General features: G+C 61.1%; 1 protein-coding gene across 1 annotated transcript; it reads left to right on the top strand.

Moving 5' to 3' along the window:
• Positions 1–5,849: 5,849 nt before the first annotated feature.
• Positions 5,850–19,505, top strand: GRK1 (G protein-coupled receptor kinase 1). The gene is made up of 7 exons (XM_059144497.1): positions 5,850–6,722; positions 8,231–8,358; positions 10,627–10,784; positions 11,364–11,447; positions 13,698–13,822; positions 15,233–15,434; positions 16,390–19,505. The coding sequence occupies exons 1-7, from the start codon at positions 6,024–6,026 to the stop codon at positions 16,686–16,688; spliced, it is 1,695 nt and encodes a 564-aa protein (XP_059000480.1). The 5' UTR covers positions 5,850–6,023; the 3' UTR covers positions 16,689–19,505.
• Positions 19,506–19,824: the final 319 nt, after the last annotated feature.

Raw genomic sequence — 19,824 nt, 5'->3', positions numbered from 1 at the left:
GCCCCTCCTCTCGGATGCCCTTGGCCATGTCCTTGTCCGTCCTGATACCGACCAAGGTCAAGGGCTTCCCTGCAGGAGAAGCAGTTCTCTGTTCCTTTCACTTCCTTCAGGGGCAGAGATGTGAGGCGTGCAGGGCAGGTCTGACCCCGGCTCTGTGCCCGAGATGGTCCTGGTCTGAGCTGATGGGGGCGGCGGCCGGGGGCTCCCACCGCCATCGCTCCTGCGGGTCGTCACTTGCTGGGGAGCACGTCTGACACGGAAGATGCCCCGTGCCAAAGGGGCCAGGAGCTCTGTTCTAGACGTGAGGGTTCCCAGGATCCTCGTCTTTACCTGCCGTCACTCCTGATGTTTTGTGGAGGTGAGGAGGCTGCTGTCCTCCGAGATCTGTTGTTGGGGTCAGGCTGGGGCCCTTCAGGACTACCTTGTGTCTTTGAGGAACTGACAGGCATACAGTCTAGAGGTACTTTCTGGAAGGGAAAGCACGCCAGCCCCTGCTCACCTGGTGGAGACCCGCTGGGCCCAGGGGCTTCTGACCAACTGTGCTGCTGGTGTGAGGACCGTGGCAGTGTCCGGGTGGGGGACACTTGGCCCGTCTTGGTCTGGCAGCACACCCACGCCTGCTGGGTCGCCTGTCCCACCGCCAGGCTTCTGAGGGCTGACTCGCCGGGGGGCCTGAGTACCCAGGCAGCGGCAAGCCCTCCAGACCAGCCTGACGCATGGCCAGAACCAGGAGGCCTCGGCAGTCTGTGCAGCGGGTCCGTGACACCTGCTCCCCGGGGCCCCCTCTCTGCGGTTAGGTGACGGTGACATGCCACAGAAGTCTTTTCCCAAACAGCGAAGTCACAGCCTGATGAAAATAGTGGGTTTTGTACACAGAGACCTAGAATCTCACGGGTTGCTTCATCTGGGTTTTCCCTCTGAAGGAGGGAAAGTGTAGCCAAATTTGAGGTTTCTTTGGGAAGAAGAAGAAGAAAATGCTCCTGCAGTTGTTCCGCCTTATTTTCTTTAGGATGATTCAGAGTTTTTTAACAAAACAAGTAACCGAAGATGCAGAGGGAATAGAGCCATTTTAGCTCAGACTCATGACTTTTTAATGAACCAATTCTGTGTATTTTCCGGGACACTGTTCTCATTCACAACTTTGGCATTTTAGGGCAGTGAGACTCAGGGCTGTTAGGTTATAGTCTGGGCCTTGGACCCCGATTGCCAGGGCCCGAAGGCACCGTGCCGTCCGTGCTGTCCCCAGAATAAACGCTGCTTTGAAGTGAGGCAAGAATTCTTTCTAGAAGTCACTGAGTATAACCTTCCACATCCGTGGAATGCTCAGCTGCACACAGGTCAGCACGACGACCTCAGGGTGCATGCCGGCGGGGAGGAGAGGGCGAGGACAGCCGTCTGCACTGCGCGCGCCGAGAGCGTGGCCTGGATAGGCCGTGGGGTGAGAGCGGGCTGCAGGCAGTGTGGGGTGCCCAGACCTCCCCCACGTGGCAGTAACAAGGGGGCCCCCCTTCTGCTGCCGGATAGGGTCCTTGAAGGCCCGCTAAAATGAAGGATTATGGAGTAGCAGAGTGTCCAGGGTCTCGCTGGTGGTCATGCAGCAGACCAAGGTCCAGCAATGTTGCAGCGTGAGCTACGGCGGTCAGCAGGTGCCGCTACCACGGGGCCGGGGTGTTGGGATTGGAGATTTTTTTTTTTTTTGAAAGATTTATTTATTTGACAGAGAGAAATCACAAGTAGACAGAGAGGCAGGCAGAGAGAGAGAGAGGAGGAAGCAGGCTCCCCGCTGAGCAGAGAGCCCGATGCGGGACTCGATCCCAGGACCCTGAGATCATGACCTGAGCCGAAGGCAGCGGCTTAATCCACTGAGCCACCCAGGCGCCCCGGGATCGGAGATTTTAAGGCAGTTGTGATAAAAGTGCTAGAGTGAGCAATGATAAATAAACATGCTTGAAAAAAAGTTTAAGGAAAGATAGAAGATACAGAGAAGAACCGATGGAAACTGTAGATTTAAAAAAAGAGTGAAAGCAAGAAATCAGCAAATGGATTTAGCTGTGTAAGGCAGAGGACAGAGAAAAGAACCTGTGACCTGGAATGACATAATAGACATGATCTGAGCAGTTGGAAGTAGATTCAGAAAAAAATGTGCAGTGGCTCGGGGCCCTGGAGGCCTGCAGTGACAGCACGACGTCCCCGCTGTCAGAGTTCTGCGAGGAGAGGAGAGAGGCTGCAGGGCTGGCAACCCCCGAAGTTGGCAAAAGACATGACTGCAAGTTGAAGAAACTGATTAAAACCCAAACAGGGTGAATCTCCCACAGCCCAAGACGTAGCATCGTTGAACTGAAAATTGAAAACACACACCTGAGATCCAGAAAACAGTCGGAGAAAAGCCGTTTGAGTTACAGGTGGTTCCTAAAGGACAGAAGGGAGCTGCTGTGTTTAAATGTCGAGTCCTGAATCCAGCACGAATACTCTTTAGGAATGAAGGGGTCCCAGCGGTCCCAAACGGAGGAGAAGGGAAGGACGATGATGTGTCACCAGCAGACTTACCCTAAAAGGCGGCTAAAGGAAGTGCGCAAAACAGAATGACAGTGTTGAAAGGGGGAGTGTTGGAGGGTCAGGAAGGGAGGAATAATGCGGTACGCAGAATATGGATAAATACTGTAAGCTTCCTTTTCTTTTTGAATTTCTAGATTACGTCTCGCGGTGGAAGTAAAAACTGTAACATTGCCTGATATTCTGAATGTGTAAAGAGGAAACAATGTAATTACAAACAGGGAAGATAAAAGGTGATATTTCCTTCACTTGAATGGATAGAATGGTAGTAGGGAGCTTCTGGGGGGCTCAGTCGGTGGAGGGTCTCCTCCTGCTTTCAGCTCAGGTTGTGATCTCATGGGTCATCAGTTCGAGCCCCTCCGGGGGCTCCATGCTCTGTGAGGCGTCTGTCTGATGATTCTCTGCCTCTGTCCCCTGCCCCCGCCTGCGTGCACGCACTCTCAAATAAATAAATCTTTAAAAAAGTGGTAACAATGGAATGTGATTGGTCATGTGTATATGATACCAACAGCAGCCAATAAAAGTCTGTGTAGAGAGATACACTCTAAAATATCATAGATGAATCAAAATTGGATTCTAAGAAATGTTCAAGTAACCCAAAGGAAAGAGGGAAAGAGAAAACAAGTGAAAAACAAAAGTGGCAGACCTGAGCAACAGTAACATTAAATATAAATGCTCTAAGTACACCAAAACCTGACAGGAGATTTGAAAACAGGAGCTCACTGGACACCACAAGAGACTCTGATGGAGAGAGAGAGTCTGAGCAGGGAAGAATGGCGAAGACGTGTCACGCCGGCAGTCATCAGAGGAGGCCTGTGTGGTTATGGTAACGTGGAGACTTTTCAGCAGAGAAAATCATGGGAGATGAACATCGTGTAATGATGAAGGGTCAGTATGCCAAGAAGACACGGCAGCCCTAAATGCATGTCCAGCGAAAGACAGGACAGCAAGACGGGGCGGCAGATGGACAGATCTGTGCGTAGAAGTGGGTCCGCGACTTTCGTCACGGGGTTCAGCGTCTCTCCCAGCAGCTGCGGAGCAGCTCCACCGAGGGCCAGCGTGGCCAGAGAAGAACTCAACAGTATTGTCAACCAACAGGACGCCGTTGACATTTCTCGAACACTTGCCCCGTAGCAGAATCCAGTTTCTTTGTAAGTGACCTTGGACCATACACCAGGGTAGACTGTGTCCTGGGCTGGAGAATAAAGCCCAACAAATCTGAGCGTTGAGATTAAGCCATGTGTTCTCCAACCACCATAGAGTCAAACTCGAAATCAATAACAAAAACAAAAGGAAGATCTCCAAACGTGTGAGAAATGAACACTACCCTCAAAATAATTCGTGATTCAAAAGGAAGTCTTGAGGGAAATTAAAAAGAAATGCGTAGGACTGGTGACAAACGGGTGACGTCAGAATTCATGGGCTGTGGCCACAGCACAGCAACAGGACAGTGTCTGCTCTGAGTGCTCTAAGACAGTCTCGAGTTCGTGATCTAAGTTCCCACTTGGAAAACTTAGGAAAAGAGTAGGGTAGCAAGTAGAAGGAAGAAACAAGAAATTACAACAGAAATCAATGAAATAAGAACAAAAGAAAAGGGAAAGTCTGTGAATGAGCTGGTTCTTCGAAAAGTCCATAAAACTGACGAATCTATGGCGAGAGGTGATCCCATCAGAAGCAAAGCATCACTACAGACCCCCACAAGGAAGTGCCACACACGGTTCTATATACATAAGCTCAACAACTTCCATGAACTCGGCCTCCTCGAAAAACACACCTTGTCCAATTTGAAATACATACTCTGACCAGCCCTATAACTGCAGGAAATTGAATTTGTAATTTAAAATCTTCCACCGGGGGTGCCTGAGTGGCTCAGTGGGTTAAGCCTCTGCCTTTGGCTCAGCTCATGATCTCAGGATCCTGGGATCGAGCCCTGTGTGGGGCTCTCTGCTCAGCGGGGAGCCTGCTCCCCCCCTTCTCTCTGCCTGCCTCTCTGCCTGCTTGTGATCTCTCTGTCAAATAAATAAGTAAAATCTTTAAAAAAAAATTAAATCTTCCAACAAAAACCCTCCAGGCTCTGATGGTTTCACTGGAGCATTGACTGCAGCTAACCCCAACCACTACCCCGTGAACCCTGACGGGAGGGCCGGAAGGGCTCAAGGATGGGACTGGGGCTGCTCAGCAAGGTCTCCCTTGGCCTCCCCTGCCTCTGCCCACACCCACTTGCAGAACCTCCCTGCCTCCCAGACACCCTCTTCTGCCAGGAGGAACATGGGGTGGGCTGGCCTTCCCCACCTCTGCTGCCTCCCGCATTCCTGATTCTGTAAGCTCTCCTCCGCTCCTGGAACCATAACCACCTCCGTCCCTTCCTTTTCTTGCCCGCACAGTTACTGAGCAGCTGCTGTGTACTAGACAAGACCATGTCCGTGTGAAGGTGACGTTTCTGTTGGTCCTGGCATGCCCAGATATCCCCCAGGTGTGTCCCCCCATGTGTGTCCCCCAGGGAAGGCCCCTAGATTTGTCCCACCAAATGTGTCCCCCCCCCCCAGATGTGTCCCCCCAGGCCTGTTCCCACAGATATTCCCCAGGTGTGTCCCCCAGGGGCCCTGTCGCATATATGTGTCTCCCATGTGTGTCCCCCCAGCTGTGTCCCCCCAGCTGTGTCCCCCCAGCTGTGTCCCAGGCCTCTTCACTCTGCTCTCCCTCCTGTTCCTCTCAGTTCAAGGCCTCAGCCCTGCATGTAGCTGAGGGTCTCTTGCTTCAGCCCTAACTTCACCGGAAGCTTCTCCAGGCGTCTCTGCTTTGCGAGCTCAGCCCTGGGGGTGGAGGTGGGGGGGGTGCGGGGCTGATCCCTCAGCAGGTGCCGGGTTACCTTAGGTTCCCGGTGCAGACAGGTGACCTGGAGCAGGCCACCGTCAGTGTCAGTCTGGGTCCCCACATACGAATCAGTCCCCTGGCCATGGTTTCACCCTTGGACACCCCGGGAAGCTATTCCCTGCAAATTGTTTCTCTGACTTCCTGTTCCCAGCTCTTTTCCCTCCCACTTGCTATTTTTTAAGACAAAAATGAAACATAGTGGGAAAGCCCCAGCCATCTGGGGTTTCTCAGGACCCCTTTGCCTTCTGTCTGACCTCCCGCTCCTGGGCTGGGGGCCACGGGGCAGCTTCAGCAGATGCTTCGGGATCTGCCCTTTGTCCTTCCTGGCGGGCTCCAAGGAGGAAGTGGCCGGGTGGGGGGCGGGGAGGGGCCGCCTAATCCTCCTGGAAGCAGCTTAGGGGATTGTCTTTTTCTGGCACTTGCTCTGTGACCCTGGGCCAGGATTTGGCCAGAGCTGTGTCAGCTGGGTTCCCGGGCTCCCTGCACGGCCGCTAGTCACCCTTGCACCTGCTGGGGCGCCTGCTGTCTAGGGAGGGCAGAGGGCACGGGCCTGGGGTGGGGGGTCCGGCCCCTCGCAGCAGGCGGCCAGCACCGGGATGGATTTCGGTTCCCTGGAGACGGTGGTGGCCAACTCGGCCTTCATCGCCGCCCGCGGCAGCTTCGACGGGACCGGCGGCCCATCCTCTCGGGACAGGAAGTACCTGGCCAAGCTCAAGCTGCCCCCACTGTCCAAGTGCGAGGGCCTCCGGGAGAGCCTGGACCTGGCTTTCCTGAGCTTGTGCTCAGAGCAGCCCGTCGGCAAGCGGCTCTTCCAGCAGTTCCTGGGGGCCGACGAGAGGCACGTTCCGGCTCTGGAGCTCTGGAAGGACATCGAGGACTACGACACGGCCGACGACGACCTCCGGCCTCAGAAGGCCCGGGCCATCCTGGCCGAGTACCTGGACCCCCAGGCCAAGCTCTTCTGCAGCTTCCTGGACGAGGGCGTGGTGGCGAAGGCCCGGGAGGGGCCCGTGGCGGGCGGGGACGCGCCCTTCCAGACGCTGCTGCGGGCCACCCTGGCGTACCTGAGCCAGACGCCCTTCCAGGAGTACCTGGACAGCCTCCACTTCCAGAGGTTCCTGCAGTGGAAGTGGCTAGAGGCCCAGCCCGTGGGCGAGGACTGGTTCCTGGACTTCAGGGTCCTGGGGAAAGGGGGCTTCGGGGAGGTGTCCGCCTGCCAGATGAAGGCCACGGGCAAGCTGTACGCCTGTAAGAAGCTCAACAAGAAGAGACTCAAGAAAAGGAAGGGCTACCAGGTGGGCCGCTGGCCGCTCACAGGGGTGGGAGGGCCCTCAGGGGCCGCGTCCCGCCCTGCACGGCACCCTTCGTGGTCTGCCTCCTCTGCCCTGGGGACGCCGGGTCCCTCCTGCTGGGCAGCCTCCGCGTCCTGAGCCGATGATCTGGCCCATGGGGCACAGAGGGGCCCGTCCGCAGCTCTGCTGCCCCGGCCCGGCTCTGCCCCCACGCGGGGTTTGCCGTGACCCCTCTTGGAGGCAGCCTCTGCGTTCGATGGGGTGCGCGGGTCTGCCCGTCCTGTGAGCTGTCTCCTTTGTTTTGAGCTTAATTTTATTTACTTATTTATTTTGAAAGACTTTATTCATTTGAGAGACGGACAGAGGGAGAGCGCATGAGTCGGGGTGCGGGGCAGAGGGAGAAGCAGGCTCCTCGCCTGAGCGCCTGAGCACCTGGAATCATGCCCTGAGCCAAAACCAAGCCTCGGACGCTCAGCCGGCGGAGCCCTCAAGCCTCTCCCACCAGCCTGCCCGTGTCTCCGCCACTACCATGACATAGGGGAGCGGGTGTTGGGGGAGCTGCTGGTTCTCCACCCCAGCTTTCGGGGCTCTCGGTGCTGGCTTGTGCTTGGTGGGGGCTCCCTGGGAGTCTAGCCAGCCTGACAGCCTCCGCACGCCTTCTCCGGGCCGGGGTGACCCAAGGCACGACAGGCGGCTGCGTGGGGTCTGCTCTCCCCGAGAAGGGCGAGACACCCTTTAGGGAGGGTGGCGAAGCCGCCATGTCACAGGAGCGCCTCTCCCGTCCTGTGTGGTTCCTGTCCTTTCCCTCCACAAGCACACATGCAGCTTTTGGGGTAAACAGCAGCCACCCAGGGTACCCACCCCAGGGTTTCTCAATAGTGCTGTTCCTCGGGGCTGTGGGGGCAAGCAGGCAGGGTGACGTGTCATCCTAACCCACTGTCCACGGTGTCCTCTGTCCTGAGGCCAGTGTCCTCACTGAACTTAGTACTCAGGCAGTGTGGATGTGGGGGCCTTCCGGAACAAAAGAGTTTCTCCTTCACAAAGGAGCTCTACCTTCCTTACCCAAACACAACTTTAAAAATGTGATAGATGGATGGAAAATGAACAGATGCCGGTGGGTCCCGGCTGTCCGCTGTCCAGGGCCCGGGAGAGGAGAACGGGTCTGGGGTTGCCATGCGTGAGTCGGTCTGGGGTAAGGAAGGACCACAGGGAGGGCCGCTCAGAACAGGGGCGCTGGCTCCTCTCCCGGTGCTGTTAGGGCTGCTGCTCTGCCTCCTGTCTCCTTGCCGGGGGCTCCGGGGAGCCCGGAGTCCTCAGCACGCACAGACATTTGCACGACTGATTTGGTCTCTGGGGAGGGCACGTCTGTACGTTGTTTGCGGCTGCGTTATGCGAGCTGCTTCGAGCACCTTCGTGACCCTGTTTCTGCTTCCTGGGACGTGGGACTTACTCTTCAGTGGCAGCACTTCCCCACTTAAACCTGGGCACTGATTTGACGTCTTGCTTTTCAGGGTGCTATGGTCGAGAAGACGATTCTAGCAAAGGTTCACAGCAGGTTTATAGTCTCTCTGGCCTATGCGTTTGAAACCAAAACTGACCTCTGTCTGGTGATGACGCTCATGAACGGAGGTGACATAAGGTAAACCGGGCACCCGGGGCTGGGGCTCAAGCAGCCGAGCACGAAGAGGGGTCTGGGGCCCCCATGCTCGCGGAGCACGGTGAGGAGAAGCCCTGGGCCCCCACCAACCCGCTCCTCTGTCCCTGGGCTGGTGACACTCGAGGAGGTGTGTCCTTAGTCTTACAGGAAATGTGAGCCAGTGGGGAGGTGGTGAGTGGCTCTCCAGCCGCCGGGGGACCTCGGGTTCCTGGGGCCGGGGTTGTGTGAGTGCGCAGGGGTGGAGGTAGCAGGAGCGCGAGGGGCCCGGGCGTGTGCTCGTGGGGTGGACAGTGGAGGAAGTGTGTGTGGGGACAGGCTGGAGGCATCACGCTACGATTGCTCTTGGGGGCAATGGTTGAGCTGGAAACACGACATGGCCGGCTTCGGGAACATGGCTTGCTGTCGGTGGATCCGGTGCCTGGGTCGGCCGGAGGTCTGAGGGCCCGGCCTGGGGCTCCTGGGGGAAGTCAGACCACTGGCTCTCGGTGGGGAACCCTGGGCAGTCGGAGCGCTCTTGCCTCCGTGTGCTGGTGTGAGACGGGGGTAATGAGTGATGCGGTGCTCTCGGGGCACCGGGCCTTAACCCATGCACGACCCCCGAAAGAGCCTCCCAGCCACACGGATGGGGCCACTGCTGTCGGTTCGCCACCACTTCTCTGGCTCCGCTCTGCACCCGGACTCCGCGCCTCCGCAGGGCCCATGGTGTTTGCGGGACCCTCGTGAGGCCCTGAGGAAGAGGAGAGAGACTAGCAAATGTACACAACATGACATACGGAACACGTGATCGTGACCCTGTGCTGGACAGCGTGCTAGTACACGGCCTTACACTGTAGCGCACTGCCACACACGACGCTGCCCTGTGCTGCACGGTGCTAACCACGCGCTGCTCCGCTACGCTCTGCTACACTGTACGGGACCACACTATACCACACTACGCTGTACTCCACTACGCTCCACACCTTACACCGTGCTACGCTCTGCTGCTCCGTGCTACCTATACTACACCATCCTATGCTGTACAGACCATACCACACCATACCACACCATACCACACCATATGACACCGAGCTACACTATACTGCCCCATACTACCCTATTCTACACTATACGAGGCCATACCACATACACCACACTCCACTACTCCGTTATCTTACGCCGTGCTACAGCCTGCTACACCGTGCTACCTATGCTAGCCCATCCTACACTATGCTACACGCTACCACACTGTACTATGCCACAGCACATCACGCCCCACTGCACTACACCACGCCGCCCCGTGCTGTCCACGCGCGTTCCGCCGTCTCACACCGTCCTACAGCTGCCACCATGTTCTGTGCTGCACCGTCCGGTGCGTCCTCTGCTGCCCCGCACAACACCGCGCGACGCAGCACACCGTGTAACACCACACTGTCCCCCACTGTCCCGTGTGACGCTCTCCACCGTCTCCCCTCCCGCCCGCTGTGTCACACGGTGTTGTGCTGTGCCAGAGCAGAGCTCCCTGTGTCCCCCGTGCTCCCTCCTGCTCCCGCACACCAGGCTAGGCCAGCACACGGCACGGCACGCACCGCAGCGTCGCCCTGTCGCGGCACCGTCGGCCTTGTCGACTGACTCGAGGCCTTTTGTCTTGCTCCTTGGCCTGCCTCTTGCCGGCCGCTCTCCGCTGCTAACACTTTGCTCCCTTATTCCTTAGGTCTGCGTTTCTGTGGAATGTGAGAGTGGAGAAGCGGCACGCAGTCTGGGGCGGAGCGACGCTGGCGGGAAAACCCCAGCAGGCCCACCCCGGAGCCCTGCCCAGAGCCGCCCCAGACGCGTGTGCTCGGGCCCGGGGAGCTGGCCGGCATGCTTCCACGGACACTGCAATGACTGCTAATGGTTGCGGTGACTCGGGGCACTTGCCTGGGCCGGCTCCACCACGCTCCCCGTCCTCGGGCCGGGGGTGGCGAAACGGCGTCAGGGTCCACTTGCCAGCTGGTGCGGGCGAGTGTGGGGGTGGTGGGGAGACTGGTGCGCTCTTGCCTCGGCTCCTGTCCTGCTGGTTGTGGTGGGGGACCTGTGAGGGCACGACAGGCCACCAGGGGCTCTCAGACTGCCACGGGTCCTTCAGGCTGGTGCTGAGACCCCACAACGACCAGACACCCAGCAGGGGCTCTGAGGCTCTCACTGTTCCCTGAGATTTTTTTCCCTGTGGCCACTGTGGATGCCCCGTCCACTGTGCCAGGGAAGCATGGGCCCTGTGTGGTCTGACCCCAGGTACCACATCTACAATGTGAACGAGGAGAACCCTGGCTTCCAGGAGCCACGCGCGGTCTTCTACACGGCCCAGATCATCAGCGGCCTGGAGCATCTACACCAGAGAGGCATCGTGTACCGAGACCTCAAGCCGGAGAACGTGCTTCTGGACGATGACGGTGAGGGGCCCCTGGGTTCCCTCCCCCGCCTCCCCCGTCCCCTCTCCCTCCTCCCTGCCCAGGCCTGCCCGTGCCAGGGTCTCCTGCTTCGGTGCGAGGACACACCGGCTACGCTCTGCCCTCGAAGGCTTCTTGTCGGCAGGAAACGCGCAGATCTGGGTTCGGTGCGAGGACGCACCGGCTACGCTCTGCCCCCGAAGGCTTCTTGTCGGCAGGAAACGCGCAGATCTGGGTTCGGTGCGAGGACACACCGGCTATGCTCTGCCCTCGAAGGCTTCTTGTCGGCAGGAAACGCGCAGATCTGGGTCCCTTTATGTCCCTTACGCCTCCCCGCTTTGTGTCACAAGTCGTGCAGACGTGGGGTGTTCTGGAGGTGGTTTCGGGCGCTACTGGGGCCCCTCCGTGCCTCTGCAGTCTGCTGGGGCAGCAGAGGCCTCGGGCCCTGGGGAGGGCGTGTGCTGCGCGTGGGCGCTCACGGGCGTGTGTGTGTGTGCAGCGGCTGCCCTTGGCTGGTGCAGGGACACCAGGTGCCTTTGTTCCGTGGGCCCGCGGGCGACCTCGGCCTGTGTTTGCTTTCAGGCAATATCCGCATTTCTGACCTTGGGCTGGCTGTGGAGCTGAAGGACGGGCAGACCAAGACCAAGGGCTACGCAGGCACCCCAGGTGAGCCTCTGAGAGGGTGGGGGGGGGGGCAGCCTCTTCTGCGGGGGGCAGGGAGCGAGGCCGTGCACCCTCACAGCAGACCGTGGAATCACTGGGTGGGGCCAGTGGGTGTGCCCGGACCCCGCTGCAGGGGTCCCCCACCTGTTGGTTCCGGAGGGCCACGCGCTCCGTGAGGGGGCTTCTGCCTCCAGTGGCCTCCTGGACATCGGCAGAGTGGATGTGTCCAACCTGCCCGGCCCCCTGGGTTGGAGCCCGGGGCATCTACCGCGGATCACCCGCCGTGCCCTGGACATCGGCAGAGTGCATATGTCCAACCTGCTTGGCCCCATGGGTTGTATCACCCGCTGTGCCCCCCAATGCGTGCAGACCGGGAGAGCCCTGATGGGTGGCCAGCACCCACTGCCATGTGGCCGGGGTTGGCTCTGCAGGGGAGGGGGCTGCCCACGTCCAGGATGTGTGCGTGTGTGTGTGCACAGGTGTGTCTGTCTGTGTGTGTACTGTGTGCTCCTACACAACACATTCTGCCCTGGGGGGAGGGAAGCAGGGCCCGCAGACAACAGAGGGGCCCCCCAGTGTTGGGGCGGGCGGAGCGGACAGCCCAGACTGCTGGGGAGCTGGGCGCCGCCTCCCGCCGGCGGGCACCTGGGGGTCTGTCCCCTGTGCCACCATGTTCCGGGAGGCGGGGCTCCCAGCCAGCCCGTCCCTGGGTTGACCTGGCTTTGAGGAGGGACTGTTGGCACTAGGATTTGGGGCTACTTGGACCTTGTTTTGTGTCCCCAGATTCTCCTGTCCTGGGCTCTGAGCCCTTATGGTTTGTCCCTGCTGCCGGGGCAGCTCTGTCCCCCCCCCGTGGCCTCAGTTAGGGAGGGCCCCTCCGAAGTCGACTTTTCCAGAATCTGTAGCGCTCCAGCGCTGAGTGGACCATGGCAGTGGGCTCCTGCCGTGTTTTAGGGGATTCAGATCACGAGAAAGCGTAGAGAGCACGGCTCCACAGGCCGGACTCTGGCCGTCCACGGCGGGTGTGAGGGCCCTGCTGGCCGCCAGAGGGCGTCCCAGGCTTCGCTGCTGCCCGGCCTTCCTCTGAGCAGGGGACGCAGGGGACCGGCTCACACATGCTCCGTCACTCCCCTGCCCTTTCGGCGACTGGCATTTCCTGGTGCTCACTTTGTCCCAGGTGCCATGTGTCACTTTGCTGGGGTTGGGGGCAGAGCAGGGACCCCCCCCGGATGTTTGCTGCAGAAACTGACCCCCTCGCTGAGGCCTGCTGGGCTGTCACCCCAGACCCCGTTTCTGTCTCAAAGTGGTGGCCTGTTAGACGCGTCCTTCTCCTCACATCTGAGCAACAGTGCAGTTCCCGGAAAGTGGGACCTATGAAGGGTGAAGCTTGCCGGGGCCAGGCGGGTCTGTGGAATTGTGCGCTGGCAGCCTCTGCGGGCAGGAGCGAGTCTGTGTCCCCATCGGCCTGGCTGCTGCACTGAGCACATCCGCTCTTGGAGCCTGGCTCTGAGACCATCCGCTGAGGGCCGGGAGGCCCCAGAAATCAACAGGCTCGTTAGCTTTGCTTCCCTGGGAACGTCCGAAGCCAGCAGGCCCAGGAGCTGCCTGTGCCCTGCCCACAGCACCTACCAGCTCTGGTCCCAGGGGAGTGGACCGTGGGCCCCAGAGACCGGCCTGTGCGCCCTTGCCCCGTGCTGGCTGGCTCCCCGACACGAGGGTTCGAGAAAGCCCAGGACGTGCTTTGGGGATGTGGGCTCCTCGCGTGGCCCCAGCTCCCTCGTGTGGTGCCGGCCAGCAACGGTGCGTGTCCGGTTGCTCTCTGGGTTGTGTTGGCTTAAATCGGCCTTTCGGGAAGGAGCTGGTAGCGTCTGACCACGACGCCACGGGTCACACTTGCGCCTACATGGCCAGCTAGGGCCATGGCTCCGGCTGCAGGACGTGCCACGGGGAGGCGGGGCTTCAAGCTCACGAGAAGCAGCGGCTGGATGGGGGGGCAGTGTTGTCCGGAGGTAACACTCCGCAGCGTCTGTAGGCATTTCCGGCTGCCACGACTGGGGGCGTTCCAAGTATCGCTGTGGGCAGGGAAGGGCTCCCCAGTGTGCAGCGCCCAGGGCAGCCCCGCTGCAGAGGGGTCGGGGCGAGGACCCCACCCGCGGGCGCGCAGGGAGCCCTGTCTGGGACGTGCCTGCCCGGGCCGAGTGCGTGCTCCGTGCTGGGGCCCGCGCCGGAGTCTGCGCCCGCTTCTGCCCGCAGGGTTCATGGCCCCTGAGCTCTTGCGGGGCGAGGAGTACGACTTCTCCGTGGACTACTTCGCCCTGGGCGTCACGCTGTATGAGATGATCGCAGCCAGAGGGCCCTTCCGCGCCCGTGGAGAGAAGGTAGGAGGTCACGCGACAGGTCCCGCAGCCGCCCTGTGACCCCCTCCTTGGGGGAGCCGCTGTTCAGACCATGAACACAAGGGGCCTCTCATGGTACATCCTTCCCGGGCAGGAGAGGGGACGTGGTGACCTCATCTCGTGGAGCCCCACGCTGACAAGCGTTTTAGGACCCACCGGGCCCGGACTTGCCCACCCCCCAACCCCATAAGCAGCCCTCAGCTCCCCCAGCCCAAGCCAGTCCTGGGGTGGGGAGACAGGGCCACAGGTGCCCCACTCGTGCTTCCACGGCGGACCGGCGAGCTCTCCGTCTGGCCCGGCAGCCTTTCTGAAGAGCGGCCCCACCTCACTGTGCCCGACCCAGGGCCCCCATGCCCTCCCCCTGCCCCGTCTGCCCTGGAGTCCGGGGGTGCTCCAGCTGCGGCCCCAGAACCACAGGTGCCGGCTCACCTCAGACCTCTCGGGGCCAGCTCAGGGCCCATAACAGAGCCGAGGCTGCGGTAAAGCGAGTCAGGCGAGCCTCCTGGTTCCCGGCGCGGACCTCGGTCAGGTCACCGCAGGCCGGAGTTCTGAGCGAGCCGCGGCGCTCGGTCCCAGGAGCCATCCGCGGGCCTCTGGGGCCAGCGCTCACAGCTGACCGCCCTGCGGGCTTCACGACTCGTGAGCGCTTCTCCCAGCTCACCAGGACAAGTAGAACAACAATGACAGTGACATAGTCTGAGAATCACCAGAATGTGACCGAGAGACATGAGCTGAGCCCAGGCTGTCGGACCGATGGCCCACGGACTCACTCGAGGCAGGGTGGCTGCCGCCTTCCGCAGGGAGAAGCGCAGAGTGGGGTGCCTGGGCCCCGACCGGAAGCCCGGTCTCCTGTGTGTGGTGAGCGCGATGGGCTCGGGTGAACGGGGCTCGGGGCCGCCGTGGCCCCTGGTCTCCGGCCCAGCCTGCGGGGGTGTGTGTCCCACCCGAGAGGCACTCGCGAGAGCCCGCAGCTTTGCGATCTTAGGAAAGGCGAATCTGTGTGTGGTGAGAACCCATGGCCGGGGTCTGCCCGAGCGGGGGTGGACCCGGGGTTCAGAGGGCACAGGGCACCTGGGGGCTCCTTGTGGGGCTCCCTGCTGACTGTGTAGGCCCGACACTGGCAACAGGGTTCTCTGGAAAAGCGCTCAGAATCAGACACCAGGTGGAGGTGTCGGTGTCGATGTCGGTGGGGATGATGGTGGAGGTGACGGCGGAGGTGACTGGTTACCTCTGCCGTCACCTCCGCCGTCACCTCTACCATCACCTCTGCCATCACCTCCTCAGTCACCTCCGCCCAGCGTCTTCCCGGGAGGTGCACTGGCTGAGCTGGACGCATCCCCCCGTGGGCTCCGTGGGCTCCTGTGACGTGGCGTGTCGTGTCCTACCGTGCAGGTGGAGAACAAGGAGCTCAAGCAGAGGATCCTGTCTGAGGCCGTCAAGTACCCGGACACGTTCAGCCAGGCCAGCAAGGACTTCTGTGAGGCACTGCTGGAGAAGGACCCCGAGAAGCGCCTGGGTTTCAGAGACGGGACGTGTGATGGGCTCCGCACCAGGCCCCTCTTCAAGGACATTAATTGGAGACAGCTCGAGGCTGGTGTGTCTGTGCGCCTTTGGACCCGGGGGGCCGTGTGGGGCGGGTCCGCCATCAGGTTCTTGCTGGCCGGGCCCCACCAAGGGGCCTTGCTTGGCGCCTCCTGGGCTCCCCCCAGCCACCCTCCTGCCCCTGAGTAACCCCTGTCTCCATGTCCTGTCACCTGTCACCAAGCTGGGTGGTAGCACACAGGTTTTTGGGCTGGGGGAGGCTGGTTGGTGTGCGTGCGGAACATGCTGCTGACCTTTGAACTGAGGGCCCAAACCTGCGGCAGTGGCTTTCTATGCCCCGTACTTTTAAGGAGCCCCTGACCCAAGGCAGTGCAGGAGTCTTCCAGCTGCGTGTCCGGAAGACACTTGCCCATTCGGCCCGTGTGGTGTTGGCCATGGCAGGTGCGTGTGCGGGCAAGGCCCCGCCCCAAAGCCCACAGAGGCCACGTGAACACGGGCCTCCCCACCACGGCCTGAGGAGAGAAGTTCCTTCTTCTGGGGTTGGGGGAGCTGGGAGCCAGGAGAGGCTGGAGGGCCCCCAGGGCCACTGCATGGGTCTGGCAGAGTACTTAGCCCGGGGGCCACACGGAAAGGAAGGGCAGGAGGGCCACCAGGGTCACGTGGCTGATGTTCTGCGTCTGGTGACTAGGGCACCGCGGCGCCTGTGCGGGTTGGGGGAGAAGCCAGCTTTGGAAAGGAGACAGGAGCGCAGTCCTGGGTTGCCGGCTGCGGGGCGTCCCGCCTGCACATGGCACCGGCCCTGGGGAGGCTGGCGTGGGGCACGGGCCAGAGCCCTCCGTCCCCTGCCTGGACGCGAAGTTCCTTGCGTCTTGCTCAGTGGGCTGCGAGGCTCCCGACAGCTTTCCTGAGCCCCTGGGGCACCTGGGGCAGGGTGACCCTGCTCACTGAGCACACGGCTGCTCCCTCCCACTTATGTGTCCTACGTCGTGTGCTTTTTCTCCTCACAGGGATGCTGACACCCCCCTTTGTCCCGGACTCCAGGACAGTCTATGCCAAGAACATCCAGGACGTGGGCGCCTTCTCCACCGTCAAGGGTGTGGCCTTCGACAAAGCCGATGCTGAGTTCTTCCAGGAATTTGCGACTGGCAGCTGTCCCGTCCCTTGGCAGGAGGAGATGATCGAAACGGGCGTGTTTGCGGAGCTGAACGTGTGGCGCTCTGACGGGCAGATGCCTGACGATATGAAGGGGGTGACTGCGGAGGGGGCGGCCTCGGCGTCCAAGTCAGGGATGTGTCTGGTCTCCTAAACGCGCAGGGAGAGGGAGCTCTGTAGCCCGCAGGGGCGGGAACGGCCGCGTGAGCCGCCAGGCACCCACGGCACCCTCGGGAGAGAGGCTCGGTTTGGACACACGTCCAGCCTGTAAAGAGTCCGCTCCCTGCCCATGTCACTCAGTAAGACTCCGCGGTGGTCCCCAGACGGACTAGACCACGAGGCCTATCCCAAGGACTCCCGTGGACACGCCAGCCGCCGCGGGCCCACCGCTGGGCAGAGAGCAGCTCGTGCGGAGGACGCGTGGCCCATGTTTCCTGACGCCTCACCGGCATCTTCCCAGAGCCCAGTCCTCAGTGGGAGGCCTTCTCCGGCTTCGCTCAGGGGCTGGCAAACTGTGCCCATGGGCTCCCGAGTGCCTGCGAGAGGCCCGGGTGGGGGCCTGCTCCTGTCCCCCAGAGCTGGTTACCCTCTGCGTGACGATGACGCTGGCTTCAGCCAGGTGCTGGACGGTACAGGCTCCGAGGGGTGGCCTTGCCCAGGCTGGGGCCCCCGTGTCCCAGAGGAGAGGAGGGGCTGGGGCTGGGGGACTGAGAGCGACCGCGGCAGCTGCCTCCGGTTCTTTTCGCCCTGAGAACACCTCCAGCTGATGGCACCCGGGCCCAAAGCCACCCACCCCGGGCAGACAGGTGTGCGGGCATCTTCTCTCCTCCCCGCGCACCTGCTTGCCACCCGGCTCTGCCTCCCAGCGGAGTCGGGGCAGACTGGCGGCTGGCCGGGGACCGGCTGTCTCCATCCTCACGCCTGTAGCTGGGCCCCAACGCTCCGAAGCACAGACGTGCCCTCCCTTTGTCTGTGGCCCCGGGCACTGTTCCTGTCGGCTCCCATGTCTCCTACTTCACCTCCACCTCAGCGTCCCCGGAGCCTTTATGCATCTGAACGGGAAGCACGTGGTTTTGGTGGCAGCGGCCTCCGAGAGACCACGTTTGCTCCTGGTCAGGCTTTGCTGGCATCGGGCTGGGACTCCCTCGGTGGGGCCCACCCCTGGGGAGGAGCTGTGGTTTGGGGCACTGGGGCACCTTCCAGAAGGGTCTCTTCCTCTCCTAGGGAAGAACATCAGAGTCCCTGCACCTCACCGGCCGTGTCACGTGCTAGTCCAGGCAGATGCCCCCCATGGGCGTCAGAAGATACCCTGGCGTTTAGCTTTCGGGGGGCTGGTGTGAGGACCCGTGAGGGAGCCCAAAAGACAGCGTCTTTCCTCGTATTAGCACCAGTGCTGGGCCGACTGCCTCCTCCTAGCAGCTGTCCCCCCGAGTGCTGGCCGTCCCCGTCCTCACGCTGTCAACCCCGAGGGCTGGGCCGTCTGTTGCCCGCAGATGTTGACATGTGGTCACTCACCCCACCCTCAGGGAACAGGGGTTCTGCAGCCCACAACTCTGCTGGGTCTGGTGCAGGGCTCCTGTCTGGTGCAGGACTCTGCAGGTGCCATGTCCCCTGCACTCACACAGTAGTCCGGGGTGCAGAGGCCCGTAGGTGGTGGAGAAAATCACATGAGTTCTTGAGAAGACGTTATGCACACAGAGCCTCTGAGCATGCCCTTGGACCAGAGCCTTGTCCCCTGGCCGTGCGCGTGGCCCACCAGAGGCAAAGAATGCTCCGGGTGGGCCTGGAGGGGAATCCAGGGCTTTCTAGCAGGTGAGTAGAAGTGCTCGGCATGTCCCTGCAGGCAGCTCAGCCCCAGGACACACTGCTGTGCCCTCCCCAAAGCGGGACAGAGCACACTGGGCGATGACCGACGGGTCACTTCTCTGCATTTGTGGGAGGGGGCCTGGAGCCAGGCCCCCTGTAGCACCGGCGGCCGGTGGGGCCCCTCTGCCTGGGCTGAATTTCAGGGGAACAACAAGTACTGTCCTCGGTGTGTCCTGGGTGCCGCGGGGGCTGTCCTGACACTCCAGTCACCCGGTGTGGTTTGCCGGGCCACCCGCACGGGTCAGTCAGCGGCTAGGCCCTGCACTGGACTGGCGGGTCTGGTGGGCTAGTCAGTGCACTGAGCTAGCGGGTCTGGTGAGCGTGGCCATGACTTCAGCTGTCTCTCCATCTGCCGGGAATGGGGCTTTGCTGCAGCACCCCGACCCCTGGCTCCCCCATCTGGAGGCGACCGTGTGCACACTCTAATAGCAGGCTCCAGGCACTGCTGTGCGACGTCCAGGGCATGTGGACACGGCCGCTCCTGTGGGACGCCCCTCCTCTGAGCGCTCCTGGCAGTCCCGTGGGGGTGCTGGTGCTCGGGACTTCCGTCACTGGCTCAGGAGGTCCCTGCTGTGGGTGTCTTTCAGTCCCAGGGCTCTGGCTGGCCCACACGTATGAGGGTCCTTTCCTCAGCTGTGGGCTGGGTCTAGGGGACACACTGCCTGCCTGGACGCTCAGCCTTGGTGGCTGTCAGGGCCTTTGGGCACCTGCGGGCTTGTCTCTGGCTCGGGGGCTGCCCACGCCAGGCCTAAGGGGGGGATCCCTTGACCATCACTGCCCCTACGGTCCTGCATACCACAGCCACCGACGATCTTCCAAACCGGCCTCCATTCCCACTCGGGGGGCCTCGGCCTCTCGCACAGCTACGGCACGGGCCACAGCCCGGCAACAATCACCCCCACGTGTCTGGGGTTCCCCGACATGCACCACGGTGGGGAAAGCACCCATGGGATTTCTCCCTGGGGGGAGCAGGCAGCAGATGGACCCTGGAAACACTGGGGTCACAAAAAATTCCGTGAAATTTTGTGAAATTTTTGTGAAAAACAAACTGCAGTTTCTGTTCAAGCAGAAAAAGGCAAAAATAAAACAGATTCTGGATGATGAATGGTGCTTGTGTTCTTTCCTTCAAAGTCACACACACACACCTGTGCACACACATGCACGTACATGTGCACAGGCAGACACGCTTCTATGCTGGCACACACCCGCAGACACGCGCACACACGTGCACACACTCACGTGTCCACACCTGCAGACACGCACACACATGTGGACACACACGCAGGCACACACACACGCAGATGCACGCGCACAACCGCTTTCGTCTCTCGCGACTGTCGGACGTAAGCAAAGTGCTTGCGGGGCCGCTCCTCCCCGGACTTCGAATCCCAAGGCACCTGGATCTGCACACCTCCACCTGGCTC

This window comes from Mustela lutreola, chromosome 13, assembly GCF_030435805.1.
Source record: "Mustela lutreola isolate mMusLut2 chromosome 13, mMusLut2.pri, whole genome shotgun sequence".
NCBI classification, from domain to species: Eukaryota; Metazoa; Chordata; class Mammalia; order Carnivora; family Mustelidae; genus Mustela; species Mustela lutreola.
The sequence above is the reverse complement of the archived record's forward strand: the minus strand, read 5'-3'. Positions and strand labels throughout refer to the sequence as shown.